The following is a 21,080-nucleotide window of genomic DNA, read 5'->3' on the forward strand; positions in this document are numbered from 1 at the left end:
GTTAGCAGTTTATGGAACCATCTGAACTCAGTGGGGTACAAATATGAAGCAGTTTGATTTCTTAGCTCTCAGTTTTCTCCAACAGAAGCTGCTGAATCTCCCTCTCTTGTCCCATAGGAATATCTTCAGCAGATCTGGTGGCTCTCTGGTCACATTTAGGTCTAAACAGGTCCAGTGCAGGCGAGTTCAGTTTAAACTTCAAGTGTGGGGCTGATTCAGCACGCCCTTCTCAGCTCCTTCCAGCCTGAGGGCCCTGGAGTGGATAGGGCCAGCTCACTGGCTGTACCTCCCTCCCTCTTTCTGCTTCCTCTCTCCCCCAGATCATGGGGTCTGTGATGAGGGCTGGGGAAGGAGAGCATGTCTCTCTCTCCCTTACCTGGGTCCTCTCTGGGAAGCTCTCCTATAGGGCCCATGGGGAGTAATTAGGACAGTGCTTTGGGGGCCTCTGAACTTCCTGGTTTCCTGTTGAGGAGGATCAGCCCTGACTTAGCCCTGTCTGGACTGCCTCAGCTCCCACTCCTGGTGGTCCAGCTCCCTTCCTTTGGCTGCTTGGGTCCCCTCCCCTGATGAGCAGTCCCTTGGGAGCAGGACAGCTCAAGCTTTCTACCTTTTGTTGTGTCCTCTTAACCCATGGAAAATTCACAAGTCCCATCCATACCAAAACAGGTGTTCAGGCTGCTTTCATCTGCTGCTTCTGCCCTGCTCCGCTGTCTCTGTCCGAGTCTCAGTTCCTCTTCCCAGGTAGGTGCAGAGCAGATCACTGAATCCACTGGGAAATGAGATGCCTGTCTACCCTTTTTGCAGGTTCCTGTCCTGTCTCTACAAGGATTGTCTTGGCTTGCAATCTCCCCACCTACCCACCCACTCATCCATCCACCCATCCATCCTTCATCATCCATCCCCACATCCATCTGTCCATAGCCCTTCCATTCATTCGTCATCCATCCATTCATCTATCTACCCATCTATCCATCATCCACCCACCCATCCATCCGTCCATAACCCATCCATTTATTCATTCATTCATCATCCATCCATTCATCCATCCATGCATCCATAACCCATTCATTCATTCATTCATTCATCATTCATCCCTTCTTCCATCCATTCATCCATTTACCTATCCATCATCCACCCACCCATCCATTCACCCACCTGTCCCATTTATTCATCATCCATCCATTCATCCACCCACCCACCCATCCATCCATCCACCCACCCACCCATCCATCCATCCACTCACCCACCCATCCATCCATCCACTCACCCAGCCATCCATCCATCCTCTCACCCACCCATCCATCCATCCACTCACCCAGCCATCCATCCATCCACTCACCCAGCCATCCATCCATCCACTCACCCAGCCATCCATCCATCCACTCACCCAGCCATCCATCCATCCACTCACCCAGCCATCCATCCATCCACTCACCCAGCCATCCATCCATCCACTCACCCAGCCATCCATCCACTCACCCAGCCATCCATCCATCCACTCACCCAGCCATCCATCCATCCACTCACCCAGCCATCCATCCATCCACTCACCCACCCATCCATCCATCCACTCACCCAGCCATCCATCCATCCACTCACCCAGCTATCCGTCCATCCACTCACCCAGCCATCCGTCTGTCCACTCACCCAGCCATCCATCCGTCCACTCACCCACCCATCCGTCCATCCACTCACCCAGCCATCCATCCATCCACTCACCCAGCCATCCATCCATCCACTCACCCAGCCATCCATCCGTCCACTTACCAGTTATTCATTGATCCAGGCCCTACCCTTGGCTCTGGACTCATGCCTATTCAAGACCTTCCTCCATCTCTAGGCTTCTGTTTTCTTAGTCTGGGCAATGGTGCTGTGGAGAGTGAGGAGTGAAGGAGGGACTGGGGTTGGGGAGAGTAATGCCAGTTCAGCCGCTTAATATTCCCTGACATGGGTGTGTGGTTATTTGGATCTCTATTCTTAGCCTTTGATCCCAGTCAGCAATTCTCATTTCACCACCATTTATTGAATGTGTTCCGTGTGTGAAGCACCTGCACACATGAGCTCCTTTCATCTTAAGCACACACCATACACCTATATCCTTATTCATTCTCATTTCACAGGCAAGGAAGCTGAAGTTAGAGGAATCAGGCTGCTTTCCCCAGGTTACCTAAATAACAGGTGCAGAGCTGGGATTTGAAGTCTCATTTCAGAGCCTGTGACTAGTCACTACATCATTCTGCCCTTCAGGTCCCTTGTGGAGAGGAAGGAGGCAAAGAGGTGATTTGATACACTGGGATTGTCCAGTGGGGGTCGCTCCAGCCCAGAGCAATTGTGTGCCTTTCAGTGGGCAAACCACCCTGCCTGGGAGAGGGTTCATTTTCCCCACTCTCCTGCTTTCATCTTAAAGGTCAGACAGTCTCTGCTTCTTGTAGTAACATTTATAATTCTGCCCTTCATCAGTTCACCTAAATCTTTTTAACTGAATATTTTGTCTTGCTATTACTTTTTAGGTAATAATAAAATAAAAATTTATTATTTTTATTTTTAATGATCACTTCCTTCTTTTACTTCACTCCTATGTGACATGGGGCTTCGTTTCCTTGCTTTAAATTCTAGGTAACGGGCTTGGCTTATGCAGCCGCACTTTGAAACTTCAGAGCTTTCTGTCTTGCCTTCCCCAGCCTTGCTCTCCAGGCAAAAGAGCCCAGTGGGTTTGGTCTCATGGTCCTCCCCTAGATCACTTGCTTCAGCCATTATGCCGAGGTCCGAACAGCTACCCAGACCTGGCTCTAAGGACACCTAGAGGGTCAGATACTATCCTGCTCCCAGGCTCTGCAGTGCTGCGGTGGTGGCCGGGCTGCAGTGGAGGGGCTGGGGTGCAGTGGGGGTGCCGGGAGGGCAGCACCTTCTCAGGCACAGGGCTAGCATACGGCCCTGAGCAGGGCTCAGGGAGCCAGGCTGGAATCAGCGCCAGGCTTGGCGGGGGCTGCGCAGGGTGGGGCTGGGACCAGGTCTCTGGCCAGGAGAGGGGCAAGAGGGTTGGGACCAGACTCTGGGACCACGCAGGCCCATTTCCTGGCTCTGAGACTTTAATTTAAGGCATAGTTAGCTGTTGCTTTGGTTTCCTTTTAAAATCTTCAGTGCTTTTCCTCGTGTTTGTGCACAAAGAACTCCCCTGAAACGTCCTCACCCACTCAGATGTAAGTCAGTGAGGACAGTGTGTAGGGTGGGGGAGTGGAATATGGGTCAGTGAACTTTTTCCATAAAAGGCTTAGGAGTAAACATCTTCCCAACTATTCCACTCCGCCCTTGGAGGGGAAAGCAGTCCCTAGACAATATGTAAATGAGTGGGCGTGGCTGTGTGCCAATACAATTTGTGGATACTGAAATTTGAAATTCACATAACTTTCGCATGTCATGAAATATTAGCCTTGTTTTGATTTCTTTTTCAACCATTTAAAAATGTTAAACCATTCTTAGCTTGCAGGTGTATGAAATCAGGTGATGGGTAGTAGTTTGCCACACCTGGAATGAAGGGAGTTAGGTCTCCATGGGTAATGACGTCAGGTGATACTGGGGCAAGATGTTCTTTTCTGAGAAGCATGCTGGTTCGGAGGGAGGCTGCAAGAAGCGGGGACCTTTCCCCTTTTGTTATCGGTGCAGCGGTTTTTCCCTCTCTCGGTGGATTTGGCTCTCTGAGCACTCCTCCCGCCAGGCGCTGGGGATTTGAAGGGTGGAATGGAATGACAGGTGAGCAGAGACCAGGTCTCCCCTGCCCCCAGGGGAAGGAGCTAGTTACCAAGTGCAGGCAGAAATCAAGATCGCAGGGTGGAAGTCAGGGTTCCACCCATGGCTGGACGGAAGGATAATTAGGAAAGCCAGAAGAGAAGATACCGAATCCTGCCCCAGAGTGGACAGTGGCAGGACAGGGAAGGGCCGCAGACATGGCTTGCGAATCCATTCTGCACGTATACTTATGGGCATCTGCTGCATCCGGGCACTATTCTGAGCCCTGAAGATAGGGCAGCAAACAAAACCAACTTCTTGCTTCGTGGAATTTACATTTCAATCGAGGAAGAAAGACAGTAAACAGCTACAGAAATAAATAGGAAATGGTCCAGGTGTTGATGAATGCTAAGAAGAAAAATGAAGCAAGTGGCCAGCACAGGATGAAGGTGCGCTTTCAAATAGGCAAGTGAGGAAGGCCTCAGTGGCGGTGTGGGATGGAGACCTGAACGAAGGCAGGGAGGGAGGCATGAGCAAGCTTGGTGCATGTAAGAAAGAAGGAGGAGGCCCCACAACCGAGGCAGAGTGAGAAGGGGCAGATAAAGCAGGGGTCAGACCATCTATAAATAGGAGCTCACAGTGGGTGAGAAGAGCCCCAATACGATTGTGAATTCAAAGTCAGTCAGCATGGCTGGAGCCCGGAGCCCGGAAACCATGGCTGGGAAAGGAGGGGGTGGGGTGTGCACAGTCACTGTTGTTGGGGGCCTCAGCTTAGCCATTTTATTCCTTCTTCTTACTTTTTTCTTCTCTCCTCCCCTGTGTGGGACAAGTCTTGGACACCACGGCCCTAACTTTGTTGCCTTTGATAAGCCTCACCATCTGCAGCTCAATTCTTCAGCCCTTGCCAAACTTCAGTCTGACAAATGATAAGAGCCTTGGAGACGTTGCTCTGGTGGGTGTGAGCTCGCTGCCAGGTTGCCGCTTCCCGGTGCTCACGCTGGAGATCCATATGGGTTGCTCTGGGGTTTTAAAAAAGCGCATCGCCTCATGTCCTCCATTTTACCAAAGGAGGTAAATCTGGCTTTGGCAGCAGACAAAGTGCAGAGATTTTTATCTGGCCATGAGAGCAGGCGCTGTCAGTGGCTGGGGCCCCCTCTTTTAGACAGAAAGGTGGAGTGGAGGACAGAGGCACCGGGGCCGGCTTTGCTTCTGCTGGTGCCTTCCCCTCTTGGCTGCCGGTGCCTTTCCCTCTCGTCTGCACTCAGTATTCCCGGTTTTGGATACTGAGGCCATGTTAGCCAATGTTCTTTGGTTGTAAGCTGTTCTGTAGTCAGGAGGCTGGTATAGAGTTAAGCATGGGGCTCTGCACATAACAGATATCCGTTCAATTCGTGTTTGTGCGAAGATCATGTTACTGTAATCCTCATGACATTGACACTGAATGTCATCATGACTGCACTCAGGATTGGTCCTGAATGCGTGGGCCAGTCGACTGAGGAGGTATTTGCAGACATATAACACAAGGCTTCTACAGAGTGTGGCTCTTTTCCAGGCAGGTGAGGAGGAGACAAATTCATTCATTCCAACAGATATTCACTGAGTGTCCACACTGTGCCAGATGCTGTCCTAGAGCTGGGGCCATGAGAAAACCTTGCTCTCAGAGGGGGAGACGGACCATAAAAACAAAAGGAGGTGATGCCAGTTGAAGAGGATTTTGGAGAGAAGAGAATTGGGGGTGAGGAGTCCTAATTTGCACGGTGATTAGGGAGGGCCTTTCTGGGCCAAGACCTGAATGAAGCCAGGGAGTGAGCCAGTGAGTATTGGGGGAAGAATGTTCCAGGCAGAAGGAGCAACAAGCGCCAGCGCCTTGAGGCGGGAGGGGCTGAGCAGTCATGGGGAGCAGCGGAGTCTGGTGCGGCCAGAAGGCAGCAGGCGGGGGGCAGGTGGAGGGAGACATGGCCGGGGGTGGCCAGGAGCCAGTCGAGTGTGGCCTGGTGGGTCACAGCGAGTGGAATGGGAGCCCTGGGGGGTTTTGGCCATGGAGGGCATGCTCAGACTCACATTTAAACATAAACTTGGCTGCTTCGTGGAGTCAAGTGTGGAGGCTGGAGGACCAAGTGGGAGGCTTGCACTAGCCCGGAGTGCGGGGAGAAGCGGGATAGGGGTGGTAAGACATGATTGAATTCTGGAAATGGTCTGGAGGGAAGGGCTGATGGGCTTTCCTGGTAGACTGGATATGGGATGTGAGCAAAAAGGAACCCAGTAGAATGGATTTGCCATTTGTTGGGATGGGAGACTGTGGGTAGAGCTGCTTGGGTTTGGTAAACCTGAGATGTCTGTTAAGAGTCTCAAGGTGGACATCAAATGGGCAGTTGGATATTCTAAGCTGGGCTCTGAGAAGAGTCCAGGACTCAAGACAGACATGTGGGAGTCATCAGTGGGACACTGAAGCCACAGGAGTGAACCACCAAGAAGTTAGTGTGGTCAGAGAAGCAGAGAGGGCTGAGGACTGAGTCCTAAAATGCTCCAGGCTTAGAGATGGGAAGAGGAGGAGGAACTAGCAAGGGAGACTGAGAAGGAGACTCCAAGGAGGCTGGAGGAGAAGGAGAGAGAGCGTTGGCTCTGGAAGCTAAGTAGCAAAAGTGCCTCAAGGAAGAAGGTCCAAGCAGCTGTGTCAAAGGTGGCTGCTGGGACAGCAAGATGAGGACTGAGAAGTGGCCCTTGGGTTTGACAAGGTGGAAGTCTTCGGTCATGCCGACAAGAACAGTGTTTGTGCAGTAGTGTGGACAAAAGTGATTGGAGAGGTTTTAAGAGAGGGGGACACATTGGAGATAATCTTGAGGGGATTTCAGTCCAAGGGAATGGGTGACTGGAGGAAGAGGTAAGGCAGGGAGGGAGGTTCTGTTTCTGAGACAGCTCTTCATGGGGTGACCTGAGAGGGAGTAGGACAGGCAGGAGCACTTCCTCGCCTGGGGACAGGGTCAGGGTCATGTGCGTCACATGGCCCCACCTGGCCATAGGTAGGATCACGGAGTTTCATCCCTTGATCCCTTACAACAGGACAGGAGGCACCTGTCTCATGTGGGGATGGAGCCAGGCCAGCTGCAAGTGGGTGTGGGGAATGGGAATGCTGTCTTTTAGTTGTTTCTGTTTTCCCTGTTAAATAAGAAGTAAGATTGTCAGTAAAGCAGGAGGCGGGAGGAGAAATTGGAGGTTAGGAGAGTGGAGAAGGTGGGAATGGCTGTGTGGATGGGGTATGTGCGAGTGTGTGTGTGAGTGATGGTGTGTATGACAGTATATGCAAGTGTGTGTGAATATATGTGCAAGAGAATGTGGGTGTATGTGTGAGTATATGTGTGTGAGTGATGGTGTGTGTGTGATTATATGTACAAGTGTGTGTGCATGTGAGTATATGCACAGGTGTATGTGAATATATGTGTGAGAGTGATGGTGTATGAGTATATGTGCATGTATGTGTGTGAGTATGTGTGTGAGTGATGGTGTATGTGAGTATATGTGCATATGTATGTGAATGTATGTGTGTGAGAGACGTGTGTGTGTGGGTATATGCAGGTGTGTGTGTGAGTACGTGTGTGTGTGTGTGTGAATATATGTGTATGTGATTGATGGTGTGTGTATATGAAGGTGTGTGTGAATATGTGTGTGAGTGATGGTGTCAGTGTGAGTATATGCAGGTGTGTGTATATGTGCATGTGTGTGTGAGTGACTATATGTGTGTGAGTGGTGGTGTGAATGTGTGAGTATATGCACGTGTGTGTGTCAGTATATGCAGGTGTGTGTATATATATGTGTGATTGATAGTGTGAGTATATGCAGGTGTGTGTGAATATATGTATGTGAGTGATGGTATGAGTGTGAGTATATGCAGGTGTGTGTGTATATGTGCATGTGTGCGAGTGAATATATGTGTGTGAGTGATGGTGTGAATGAGTATATGCACATGTGTGTGAGTATATGCAGGTGTGTGTGAATATGTGTGTGAGTGATGGTGTGTGAGTATATGCACAGGTGTGTGTATGAATATATGTGCGTGTGATGGTGTGTGTGCATGTGAGTGTGCATGTATGTGTGTGTGTGAATATATTTGAGTGATGGTGTGAATGTGTGAGTATATGCAGGTTGTGTGTGAGTGTATGTGCATGTGTGTGTGAATATATGTGCGAATATATGTGTGTGAGTGATGGTGTGGGTATGCAAGTATATGCAGGTGTGTGAGTATATGCATGTGTGTGTGATATGTATATGTGAGTGATGGTGTGAGTGTATGCGAGTATATGTGCAGGTATGTGTGTGTGAGATATATGTGTGTGAGTAATGGTGTGAGTGTGTGTGAGTATGCACAGGTGTGTGTATGAATATGTGTGTGAGTGATGGTGTGTGTGCATGTATCTGTGCATGTGTGTGTGAGAATATATGTGTGTGAGTGATGGTGTATGTGTGAGTATATGCACAGATGAGTGTGTGTGTATGAATATGTGTGTGTGAGTGATGGCGTGTGTGCATGTATCTGTGTGAATATACACATGTGAATGATGTGTGTGTGAATATATGCACAGGGGTGTGTGTGTATGAATATGTGTGTGTGAGTGATGGTGTGTATGCATGTATTTGTGCGTATGTGTGTGTGAATATATGTGTGAGTGATGGTGTGTGTATGAGTACATGCACAGGTGTGTGTATGAATATATGTGTGTGTGAGTGATGTGTGTGTGCATGTGAGTATCTGTGCATGTGCGTGTGACAGTGATGATGTATGGGGTGGACCATGTCAGTAAAGAGGGATTACCACGCAACACCCGTCCTGGTGGAGTTAATGGTCTCAAGTTAGGAGAGCCAGGGAGGTGCGCCCATTCTCTTCAGCCACGTCAGGCCATTTGGACAGGTTTGGAAGAGTTGGTGAGTTGGGTTTCCCCTGGTTAGGGTCTCACCAAGAGAGTAGGAGGGGGCAGAGGGGAGGAAGGAGTCAGGCATATAAGCCAAGTGGCAAAGGTGTTGATGGGCGGGTTAGGAAGGAAGTGAGGCTGAGAGGCGTGGAGGAGTGTGGAGGGAGGCCAGAGCTCAGGGGAGGGCCCAGTGGGTCAAGGCTGTGAGCTTTGGGCGCCCAAGGGAGTGAGCTGGAAAGATGGGGGGTGGGCGGCTGCAGCGTGGGGCTGGATTGTGCAGAGTCAGCAGTCCTTGGTAATAACAAGGTGTGGAGTGTGAGCAGGGAGCAGTAAGTTTCCGTATCTAACATTGGGGAAATGGTACCTCCTTCAGAGGGGTTGAAAGGCTTCCATCACACAGCTCTGTGCTGCTTTTCTTTGAGTAGTTTAAGGCCAAGAGCACAACTGGGTGCTCCCTGCAGATCCACAGGGCCTATCCTAATGTTGTGTGTGTCTTTGCGCCCAATAAATATACTGGGTGCTCCCTGCAGATCCACAGGGCCTATCCTAATGTTGTGTGCGTCTGTGAGCCCAATAAATATCCTGGGTGCTCCCTGCAAATCCGCAGGGCTTATCCTAATGTCGTATGCGTCTGTGCACCCAATAAATATCATTTGCTGAATCTGGAGAAGTCTCTACAAAACTTTTCTGTGATATCTTTAAAAAATTTAGAGGGGTTGAAATATACAGTCATATTTTCCAGCTCCTAGTAAAAATAGTTTGCATATGGCTGTGAAAAATAAAAATTGTACAAGTCCAGCCATGCCAGAACTGTAGTTTTTAAGTATCAATTAACAAAGAAGATTTTTTCATATGGCCCTAAAAGGGAATGAATTGTGTATGAGACTTATTGCCTTACATCAGAAAGTGATTTTTTTTTAAATTACTAAGACCATTTACAGAGAAAATTGCCTTGAAAACATTCAATAAATGCAAAGTGTTCTTTTTTCCGTAGACATGTCATTTTTGCAATGCTTATCACTGTGAGTCTTTGAAAACATTTTATTTTATAAACAGTATTAAAAAAAACTTTCACATTTTTATTACCATTTGGTTTCTAACACTAGATCTTTTGACTTTTCCTAAATCACTTTTTATACATAGGTTTTCAAAAACATTAAGACTGTTATGAAAGCCTTTAAGCTCATTGATGTTAACAAGACTGGACTGGTTCAACCGCAGGAGCTAAGAAGGGTTCTGGAGACCTTCTGTTTGAAGTTAAGAGACGAGGAATACGAAAAGTAAGCAAATGAAGGCACGGTGAGAGATTGCTCAGTAGAACTTTTAACCAATTTCAGAATGAGACCTGTTGGGTTCATTGGCTCCATCCATCTCTCATCCTCCCCCCACCTCACACACACACACCTTATTTCTCAAAGAGGCACTCACTGGACATTCTCTCATGTTCCTAAAGCTCCCCATGCATTCTCAAAAATGAGAGCTAATGGTTCTCATTCCTTAAGCACCCTTGGGGTCCGTCCTCTGGCCCGCAGCTTTGAACACATCCAGGTTATTGGAGTAATCCATCACCAATTGTCTCTTTCCCCACTTGGCATTGTGCCCGCTCCCCCATCCCACATATTTCTAGTTCGCTGTTGATTTTTACTCAAAGCCTGGGGTTAGGAGAAGAATGACAAATTTCAGGATTCACGCGTTGTTGCTGTGCTCCCCGTTGGCTCTGCATCCTGATACAATAACGGAGACTTAATTTTCCTTTGAGGACCGTTGTTGCTGAGGTGGAGGAGTGTACGGCAGGAGGATAACGAACAGCAGAACATTTAGCTGCTTCATGGCGTTTGAACACCACCACCACCTGCTCCTGACTCTAAGGGCAGCACACAGAAGCCTGAACGGGCATATTTTTGAGCCTTCTATAAACTCCATATCATTTAGAAGAAGCCAAATGTTTGGCTTCTGTGACTACTTGAGTTTTGAGTGAAAGCCACTGGAAGATGGGCCCATGTCTAGCTTAATTTCTACAGTACCTAGCCGAAAGGTCCATTCCCTCTTCATGCCTTTTCCCAAACACTTTTCTAAATACCCTCCAGACCGTTAACAAAAGCACCAAGCCTCATTTCACCCGGAGCCCAAGCTTTTCGCATTGCACTGGTGTTCTAAGTTGCTATGAAAATGGGTCCCGGTAGCTCCTTGTATCTCATAAAGACAATGTGGCTGCTGCTAGAAGCAGAGTGGAAGAATTTGCCCCTGAGGCAAGGAAGTCCAGAGGGCATGTGACATGTCACTGACGCTGCAGGGCCTGAAAAGCAGGCAGACTTGAAAAAATGGCATCTCCTACTCTTTTGAGTATCTTTTTCTTTTTTTTCTCTTTATAACCCACCTCAGAATATAAAAGACATAATAGATGTTTTAATTTTTACATCTTTTCCGGCTGGGAAAGTGTCCAGAATAAGATCCAAACAAAACAAATTAAATAATTTTGTGCACGCAATTATAGAACAGAGGCAGCACTCTTCTAAAACAGGCAATCAAAAAACAAAACAGTGTTTTATTTGACAATAAACCTTGTGTTTGGCACTGCAGTCTCCAACCTAGTAAATCTATAAAAAATGTTACTGTCTGTTTCCCCATCTCATAAGTATTGAATAATAAAGAACTCCACAAATTTTTATTTGAGATTTTTTTAAGCCTCAAAGACAATGCTATTTTCATGATAAGGCTTGAGAAACTGAACATAATAGAATTGCTTTCTTTTAGACTCAGAAACACAGAAGATCAAAAGTAGACCATTTCTTCAATTGCTTTAATGCTTTTCTTATTGAAGCTCAAGAATATACTCTTTCCTGGAGAAGCTGCTTCAGTATTAACTTTGTCTTTTTTATTTTTGAGCAAGAAACATGATGCATTTTTGAATCCTCTCTTTTATCTAACAGCTTTCTATTTAATATCAACATTCGGCTCTTGGTGTGGTAGAAATGGCCCAGGCTTTGAAGTCAGGCTGCTGGAGGTGAAGTCTGTGCTCTCTCCTCCCTGGTTCTAGGGCCTCAGGGTAGCTCCTGGGCCTTGTCAAGACTCAGTTTTCTCTTAAAGAAATGGGGACTGGACGGGCACGGTGGCTCACGCTTGTAATCCCAGCACTTTGAGACGTTGAGGCAGGTGGATCACGAGGTCAAGAGATTGAGACCGTCCTGGCCAACATGGTGAAACCCCATCTCTACTAAAAGTACAAAAATTAGCCAGGCATGGTGGTGCACACCTGTAGTCCCAGCTACTTGGGAGGCTGAGGCAGGAGAATTGCTTAAACCCGGGAGGCGGAGGTTGCAGTGAGCTGAGATCTCACCACTGCACTCCAGCCTGGCGACAGAGCGAGACTCCATCTTAAAAAAAAAAAGGGAGGACTGAGCAGCCCACCTCTCAGGGCTGGGATGAAGACTCAACATAATGTACACAACATGCCTGTGACGCGCTTGCACATAGTAGGGCTGATTTCACGGTGACCATCTCATCATCATGAAGACTCTGTGAATGCCCTTTACCCTCTGGTGACCTGTTCCATTTAGGCAGCAGACTACTGTCCAACCTACATAAAATAAGAGGCCAGAGATACAATTACCACCAAGCCCCATACTGAATCAGGATATCTCAAAACCCATTGAGTTTTGTGTTTCCCATCTCCCTCCAGCCTACTCTCCACTGCCCTGGAGGCCAGCGTGTTTGATATAGGTGAAATCATTTATGAGCAGCCTTGTAAAACCAGCAGACAAATCACTACAGTTCAGCCTGTTGCCTGAGCAGATGAATGAAACCCAGTTCCAGGTGGTGACGCTGGAGAGGTTTATGAGCTGATTGGAGTCACACCCTTCTCCCCTCAATTGGGCCTTCTGGTTTCTCAAACTTACCACCTCATTTTCACAAGACAGAGACCATAGATGAAAGATGAAGCTGTTTAGGGAGTTTCACTATTAACATCTGGCAGTGATCACACCTAGAGATCATTTATCTTATTAAAACAATAGGCAAGAGTCATCAAAGTGGGAAAAAAAGGTATGCATTGAAATAACTAGATGACATTACTCTTTGTTAAATTTGGAAAACAGAAAAATAACAAATACTTTAAGTGATAATTACTAAATTTTTAGAAAGCAGTATGAGATTAGATAATTATAGAAATCAACACATATGGAGATAATATAACCAAACATTTAAAAACCATCAATTTTTAGAAATGTGATAACACAGAAATGATCGAGAAAACCATTTATCAGGTGGAAGACTTGAATAATAGAAAATTTATTTTAAAAATTCAAACGTCTTATTTATCTTAACTTTAAAAAAAGGTTATCTCAGCTGGGCACAGTGGCTCATGCCTGTAATTCCAGCACTTTAGGAAGCTGAGGTGAGCAGATCACTTGAGGCCAGGAGTTCGAGACCAGCCTGGCCAACATGGCAAAACCCCGTCTCTACTAAAAATATGAAAATTAGCCAGGCGTGGTGGTGCATGGCTGTAATCCCAGCTACTCAGTAGGCTGAGGCACGAGAATCGCTTGAACTGGGAGGTGGAGGTTGCAGTGAGCTGAGATTGCAAGCACCACACTCTAGCCTGGGCAACAGAGCGAGATTCTGCCTAAAAAAAAAAAAAAAAAGTATCTCAGTATGTTTCAGGAATAGACAGTGGTTTGCTGTTTTAAAAAGTCTTGTATGTTACATATAAAAATCACGAAATGCTTCAAGAGAAACTTTGCCTTCTCCACCCATCCCCTGTTTTGAAAGCATATGCCATCTGTGGGCCTCAGTTTCTCTCTAGAGAAAGGATATGCTCAGTGGAGATCATCTCTGCTGGCTCCTCCACCCAGCTCTCCATTTCCCTGCTTATGGAAATTTTGTGCTGGCTGACTCATTTCCCTCCAATTATTAAAGGCAAATGGGACCTGCTTCTGCTGTCGGAGTGGAGAGGCGGCTGCCGTGCAGACTGAGCCCCAGCTCCCCTCCCGCCAGAGCTGGGAGAAATTCCTTAGGTGCTGTCTAGGTCGGGATATTCCTCAACAGGTTCAGCAGCATCTCTGTCTCACTCTAATTTCTATGCATCCATCTGTAGGCTGGAGAAGTGATCTCGAACTAGCTGCATTAAAAAAAAAATTCTGACAGTAACATTTTCTGGGGTTTACTTTTTAATTCCCTCTGTAGCTAGAAACAGACATTAAAATTAAAGCCAGTCCAAGTGTAAAGGATACCTTAGTAACAAACTTGCTTCATTTTAAAGAACGTTTGTATTTTAGGTTTTCGAAACACTACAACATCCACAACGATACTGCAGTAGATTACAATGTGTTTTTGAAGAATCTCAGCATAAATAATGACTTGAACCTTAGATATTGTACGGGAAATCAAGGTGAGTATTTTTAAACTATATAGCTAAAGATTTCAATATCTTTTGGCATGGTAATTCCTGTTCTTTGAATCTTTCCTGAGGAAATACTTTCAAATATAGAAAATGCATTATCTACAAAGCTAGCCGTGGTATCATTATTTATAAGAATAACGTCAATGCCTAAGAATAGGAAAAGGCTAAATGAGTCACAATATAGCCACGTGGTAAGATCTACAGCCAGGAACAAGGATATCCATGAAGAGTTAATAATAATACAGAAGATGTGTATGGAATATCTGTAGTGGATTAGAAAATAGTCCAAAATTCTCAGGTTGTCCTTAAGTGAGATGCCCCTGGCTGTGATGTTGTTCTTTCTGCTGCTTCTATATTTTCAACTTTTTTTTTTTTAATGATGGGAAAAATCTTAACAGAAAAGGGCAAATAGCTGAGTAATTTGCAGTTATGTTAGACAAGCAAAGCCAGGTCATTAGACACAACCTTGAGACGGAACGTGTTTCCTCGTGCGAACAGTCTTTACTCCAGCCTCCTCCATGCGACGCCCAGGGTTGTCGGCCTGCTGGGTAGCTTTGCAAAGAGTCAGGGTCCAGTTCTTTAAGGGTGAATGTATGGCTCATGCAATTGGATCCTCTCCCTTCCCAGCCTTTGGTCATTTTCCTCGCCTTAAATAAGAATTCCCCTCAGTGGTCTGGTGCTTCAGGAGTGACTGCCTGTGAGTGGCTCTCTCAAAATGGGTTGTCACTGTGTGGTTTCAGCTTAATTCAGAGCAGCAGATATTCAGGGACCACCTTCTATGATTCTGAGATCCCTCTCACTAGCAAGCTGAAAAATGACAGATTCTCAGGTTTCAGCCTGGTTCCACTAACCAAGCTTGCTTAGAGCAGACTCCAGTGCTCTAGTTTTCAAAGCCTCCTGTGCCAGGAGCCGTGCAAAGCATGTTCCTGTGTCGCGTCTTTATATTCCCCACGGCCACGTGAGGCAGGTGCCAATGCGACAAGGAAGAGATTGAAGTAAACAATCGAACCAAGCCCACTACCCAGAAATAACCACTGTCCACAGGGTTCTTGGCATCTCTCCATGGCACATATATGTAAAGAAGAGTTAGGCAGAAAGAAATACATTTGTAAAAATGGGTTTATATAGATGCTGTTCTCTGTAAGAATTTACTTTTACCTGAATGTATCAGAAGAATAGAAATTTAAATGAAACTCAAGAAAGTGATGAATACATCCTGGCTCTATATCTTGGATATAATGTCCACAGGTCACATCTTCCCCCTTCAATATGTTGTAGACTTTGGTCCATTGCCCTCTGGTACTGAGTCTGATTGTGGAAGAGTCTGAGGCCTGCTTCATTTTTTCTCTTATGGATGATTTGTTTTCTCTGGCTGATTGCCTAAGAGGCATTTATCCTAGAACTTCATCCCTCCCTCCCTCCCTCCCTCCCTCCCTTCCCTCCTTCCCTTCCTTCCCTTCCTTCACTCCTTCCCTCCCTCCCTTCCCTCCTTCCCTCCCTTCCCTCCCTTCCCTCCTTCCCTCTTCCCCTCCCTCCCTTCCCTCCCTTCCCTCCCTTGCCTCCTTCCCTCCCTTCCCTCCCTTGCCTCCTTCCCTCCCTTCCCTCCCTTCCCTCGTTCTCTCCTCTCCTCCCTCCCTCCCTCCCTCCCTTCCTTCCCTCCCTCCCTCCCTCCCTTCCTTCCCTCCCTCCCTCCCTCCCTTCCTTCCCTCCCTTCCTTCCCTCCCTTCCGTCCCTCCCTCCCTTCCCTCCTTTCCTCCTTCCCTCCCTCCCTCCCTCCTTTCCTCTTTCCCTCCCTCCTTTCCTCCTTCCCTCCCTCCCTCCCTTCCCTCCCTTCCCTCCTCCGCTCCCTCCCTCCCTTCCCTCCCTTCCCTCCTTCCCTCCCTCCCTTCCCTCCTCACCTCCTTCCTCTTCTTTCCCTCCTTCCCTCCTCCCCTCCTTCTCTCCCTTCCCTCCACCCCTCCTTCTCTCCCTTCCCTCCACCCCTCCCTCCCTCCCTTCCCTCCCTTCCTTCCTTCCTCTTCCCTCCCTCCTTCCCTCCTCCCTTCCCTTCCCTCCTCCCCTCCCTCCCTTTCCTCCTTCTCTCCTTCACTCCCTTCCCTCATTCCCTCCCTCCCTCCCTTCCTTCCCTCCTTCCCTCCTTCCCTCCCTCCCTCCCTTCCCTCCTTCCCTCCCTCCCTCCCTTCCCTCCTTCCCTCCCTCCCTCCCTTCCCTCCTTCCCTCACCCCATCCCTTCCCTCCGTCCCTCCCTCTTTTCCTCCCTCCCTCCCTCCTTTCCTCTTTGCCTCCTTCCCTCCTTCCGTCCTTCACTCCTGCCCTCCTCCTCTCCTCTCCTCTCCTCTCCTCTCTTTTTTCTTTCTTATTTCTACAAGGTCTCGCTCGCTCTATTGCCCAGGCTTGAGTGCAGTGGCACAATCATAGCTCACTGCAGCCTCGGCCTCCTGAGCAATTCCGGCACTTTGGGCACAAGCGATCCTCCGACCTCAGCCTCCCAAGTAACTGGGACCACAGGCATGCACCACCATGCCTGGCTAACTTTAAAAAAAAAAATTGTAGAGACAGGGTCTCACTATGTTGCCAGGCTAATCTCCAACTCCTGGGCTCAAGTGATCCTCCTGCCTATACACAGTCCCAAAGAGCTGGGATTACAGGCATATGCCGCCATGCCCAGCACACATTCACAGTGATCGTCTTAGATCTTTTATCTATACCTGTAATTTGATTTTCACCAAGGTCTATCCTATTCTTTGCTGTTTCTAATTTACTTACTAGGTCTCTAATGTTGTTTCTTTAGGTCTACAATATCATTTTCCGTCTTATTTTGTTGGTTTATCATCTTGCCTTTCAACTCTCCTTTTACTGAGTTCACGTTCTTATAGAGAGATTCTGTAAAGTAATTTTGTATCTGAAGTTACGTTTTCCTCCAAGGTGGGATCTCTGCCTTGTGTTCATTATGTTCCTCTCCTTCCTTCACTATCCACTCCTGGAGAGTTTGCGTACTTTCATGAAATTTGGTAAACTGAGTATTTTCTATTCCATTTTACTTCTTCTATTGACTTTTCATTTATTATTAAATTTTTTGGTGCTTGTTCTAGGGTGATATGGTTTGGATATTTGCCTCTTCCAAATCTCATGTTGAAATGTAATCCCCAGGCCAGGCATGGTGGCTCACGCCTGTAATCCCAGCCCTTTGGGAGGCTGAGGCAGGAGGATCACTTGAGGCCAGGAGTCCAAGGACCAGCCTAGGCAACATTAGTGAGACCCTGTCTCTATTTAAAAAAAGAAAGAAATGTGATCCCAAGTGTTGGAGGTTGGACCTGGTGGGAGGTATTTGTGTCATTGGGGTAGATTCCTCGTGAATAGCCTGGTGCCCTCCCCATGGTAATGAGTGAGTTCTTGTTCTGTTAGTTCACACAAGAGCTGGTATTTAAAGGAGACAGGCACCTCCTCCTCTGCCTTGTGCCCTCTCTTGCCAAGTGATGCACTTGCTCCCCTTTCATCTGCCACCACCAGTGAAAAGCTTCTTGAAGGAAAACCTAGGCCAGTACCATTCAGGACATAGGCATGGGCGAAGACTTCATGACTAAAACACAAAATGCAATTGTAATGAAAGCCAAAATTGACAAATGCAATCTAATTAAACTAAAGAGCTTCTGCGCAGCAAAACAAACTATCATCAGAGTAAACAGGCAACCTACAGAATGAGAGAACAATTTTGCAATCTATCCATCTGACAAAGGTCTAATATCCAGAAGCTACAAGGAACTTAAACAAATTTACAAGAAAAAAACAACCCCATCAAAAAGTGGGTGAAGGACATGAACAGACATTTCTCAAAAGAAGACATTTATGTGGCCAACAAACATATGAAAAAAGCTCAGCATCTCTGGTCATTAGAGAAATGCAAGTCAAAACCACATTGAGATACCATCTCATGCCAGTTAGAATGGTGATCATTAAAAAGTCAGGAAACAACAGATGCTGGAGAGGATGAGGAGAAATAGGAACACTTCTACCCTGTTGGTGGGAGTGTAAATTAGTTCAACTATTGTGGAAGTGTGGCAATTTCTCAAGGATCTAAAACCAGAAATACCATTTGACCCAGCAATCCCATTAATGGGTATATACCCAAAGGATTATAAATCATTCTACTATAAAGACATATGCACATGTGTGTTTATTGCAGCACTATTTGCAATAGCAAAGACTTGGAACTAACCCAGATGCCCATCAATGATAGACCGGATAAAGAAAATGTGGGAGATATACACCAGGAGTACTATGCAGCCATAAAAAAGAATGAATTCATGTCATTTGCAGGGACAGGGATGAAGTTGGAAACCATTATTCTCAGCAAACTAACACAGGAACAGAAAACCAAACACTGCATGTTCTCACTCATAGTGAGAGTTGAACAATGAGAACACATGGACATAGGGAGGGGAACATCACACACTGGGGCCTGTCATGGGGTGGGGGGAAAGGGGAGGGATAGCATTAGAAGAAATACCTAATGCGTGTGGGGCTTAAAACCTAGATGACGGGTTGATGGGTGCAGCAAACCACCATGGCACATGTATACCTGTGTAACAAACCTGCATGTTCAGCACATGTATCCCGGAACTTAAAGTATAATTTAAAAAGAAAAAGAAAAAGAAAAACAAAAACTTCTTGAAGCCGAGCAGATGCTGGTGCCATGCTTGTACAGCCTGCAGAACTGTAAGCCAAATGAGCCTCTTTTCTTTATAAATTATCTAGTCTCAGGTATTCCTTGATAGCAATGCAAAGCAGACTAATAAGGTTTATAATATACATCTTTGATTAATCAGAATCTACCTCTAAGTAATATTATAGTGATTCATGTGCAGTGTATGGACCTTACAACAATGTTTTCCCAATTCTTCTCTTTTATCCTTTGTTATATTGCTACCCTACATGTACTTTTACATACACCATAAACACACAATACATTGCTACAGCTCCTGTTGTTCCACTGAGATTTCCTATCTGTTCACTCAATAGAAATATATTTTCTTTTACATTCTCAAACACTGTTATTTTACAATTTTAAGAATCCTTAAAAGTTTTTTTTTTCTTTTTGAGACAGGGTCTTGCTGTGTTGCCTAGGCAGGAGTGCAGTGGTGCAATCATAGCTCACTGCAACCTCAAACCCCTGGGCTCAAGTAACCTTCCACCGCAGCCTCATGAGCAGCTAGCACCACAGGCATGCCACTATGCCTGGCTAATTTTTAAGATTATTTTTTGTAGAGATGGCATCTCACTATCATGCCCAGCCTAGTCTCAAACTCCTAGTGTCAAGTGATCCTCCTGCCTCACTCAGCCTCCCCGGTGCTGGGGTTACAGGCGTGAGCCGCTGCACTTGGCTGCTTTAAACTTTTTTATCTGCTAATTCCAACAACTAGGTCGTCTCAGGGTTTGGGTTTTAAAACTTTTTTTCAACGTTATACCATAAGAAGTAAGGGTTTGGTCTTTATTGATTACCTTTTCTCTTGAATGTGAATCACAGTTTCCTGAGTTTTTTTTTCTGTCTCATAATTTTGAAATTTATTCTGGATATAGTAAATTTCTACAATTTTACATTATAGAAACTATGGATTCTGTTATGTTCTGAAAAGTTGTTTGTTTGTTTGTTTTAGCAGCCAGTTTACTTGGCTGCATTCAAACTCTAAACTTTGTCCTCCCCGCGGTGGGAAATCTTTGTTTTATTATTTTCTCCCTAGAGGGGCAGCTTGGTGTCTTCTCTGCACTTCTATAGTTTAGGAGTTGGCCAGAGATTTGCGCAAAGTTTATTCCCAGATATTGGAGATCCCCCTTTATGCCTCTCTTCTTTTTGGGTTTTCCCTCCTTGCCTTCTGGCCGCTGTGGGAGGCCTGAACTCTGTTTTCCAATTCCTAAAGCTGGTAAGAGCCTGAATTTATATCCAAATTCTAGCCACTTAGCATGATTCCAGCTGGGGCCTGCCCTCAGGCAAAAAGCCAAATCACAAGGAACTCACTGAGTAAGATTTCATTTTTCCAAGTGCCAGCTTCAGTTTGTGTCTGCTTTCAGTTGCTCCCCAGAGCCTCCAGATAGTTTTCTGTTTATATTTTGCCCAGAGTTTTAAATGTTATCTGCTGGGAGGGTTGTATGAGCTAATCCACCAAAATTGGAAGCAAAACTTTCTGTCTACTCATAGTCAGTTTCTTTTTGCTTCAATTTATGCTGGCTTTTTTTTTTTTTTTGGTGAATTTTTACATTTTTTCTTCTGCTTATTTCTTTAGGTATTATAAGAAGGTAAGTTCTAGGATACAATTTCAGTTTTGCTATGGACATCTCTTTTTTGTTTTTGCATTTTATCAATAATTGGCAGCAGATTTTTAATAATGCATTATTTTATGTATCCCCCGACACCTAAATGAAGGCGTCTTTGATTTGATCCAGTATAAGCTATATATCCAGTCATTCTGTATATTCCTGTTTCCGCAGCATTAGCTTACATTCTCATTGCTGCCTCCTAACTGGTACCACAGTCTAAAGCCTATTGGCCTATCCCAGTCTGTCTTCTATCCTGCATTCATCGTAAAATAAAATCTTACTTCCATCTATTTTTCCTATTGAATACTTATCCTATAACTTTTATCATTGAAATTCAAATCCTCCAGTTAGGAGGCAAAACCATTTTGTGGATGTTCTAAAATAAAGATGTAGTAGTTTGGGGTTGTGGGGCATATATAATATTAAATCTCTACGCTAAGGCTGTCAAGACAGAGACCTGTTTATTGGTATGTAGTAGGAAAGGCTGAATTGCTGACACCAGCCCATCGTCTTCCCGGCTGCCATCCTACCAGTTCAAAACCTTTAGCCCCCTAGTGTAAATCTCATGGTGTCAGCATATTCTTTCTGGGTTGGTGTTATGGTTTGAATGTTAGCCCCCTCCAAAACTCATGTTGAAACTTAATGCCCAATGTAACAGTATTGAGAGATAGGGCCTTTAAGAGGTGATGGAGTCATGAGGGCTGCCCCCATGAATGGATTAATGGGTTATCATAACAGTG

At 46.0% G+C, this 21,080-nt stretch overlaps 1 protein-coding gene and 1 pseudogene across 9 annotated transcripts in view; one reads left to right on the forward strand and one right to left on the reverse strand.

Moving 5' to 3' along the window:
* LOC134733491 (large ribosomal subunit protein eL33-like) overlaps window positions 1–21,080 on the reverse strand; it is a 346,767-nt pseudogene that overhangs the window by 219,447 nt on the left and 106,240 nt on the right.
* The window catches only part of EFCAB6 (EF-hand calcium binding domain 6), a 295,562-nt gene that overhangs the window by 68,146 nt on the left and 206,336 nt on the right, over window positions 1–21,080 (forward strand). For all 9 annotated transcript variants that reach the window (XM_055252706.2, XM_055252713.2, XM_055252712.2 and 6 more), the window contains 2 exons: window positions 9,774–9,910; window positions 13,904–14,016. In XM_055252706.2, coding sequence (XP_055108681.2) covers window positions 9,774–9,910; window positions 13,904–14,016 — 250 coding nt within the window. The remainder of the gene's footprint in view (window positions 1–9,773; window positions 9,911–13,903; window positions 14,017–21,080) is intronic.

The sequence above is a fragment of the Symphalangus syndactylus genome, chromosome 18, assembly GCF_028878055.3.
Source record: "Symphalangus syndactylus isolate Jambi chromosome 18, NHGRI_mSymSyn1-v2.1_pri, whole genome shotgun sequence".
Classification (NCBI taxonomy): Eukaryota; Metazoa; Chordata; class Mammalia; order Primates; family Hylobatidae; genus Symphalangus; species Symphalangus syndactylus.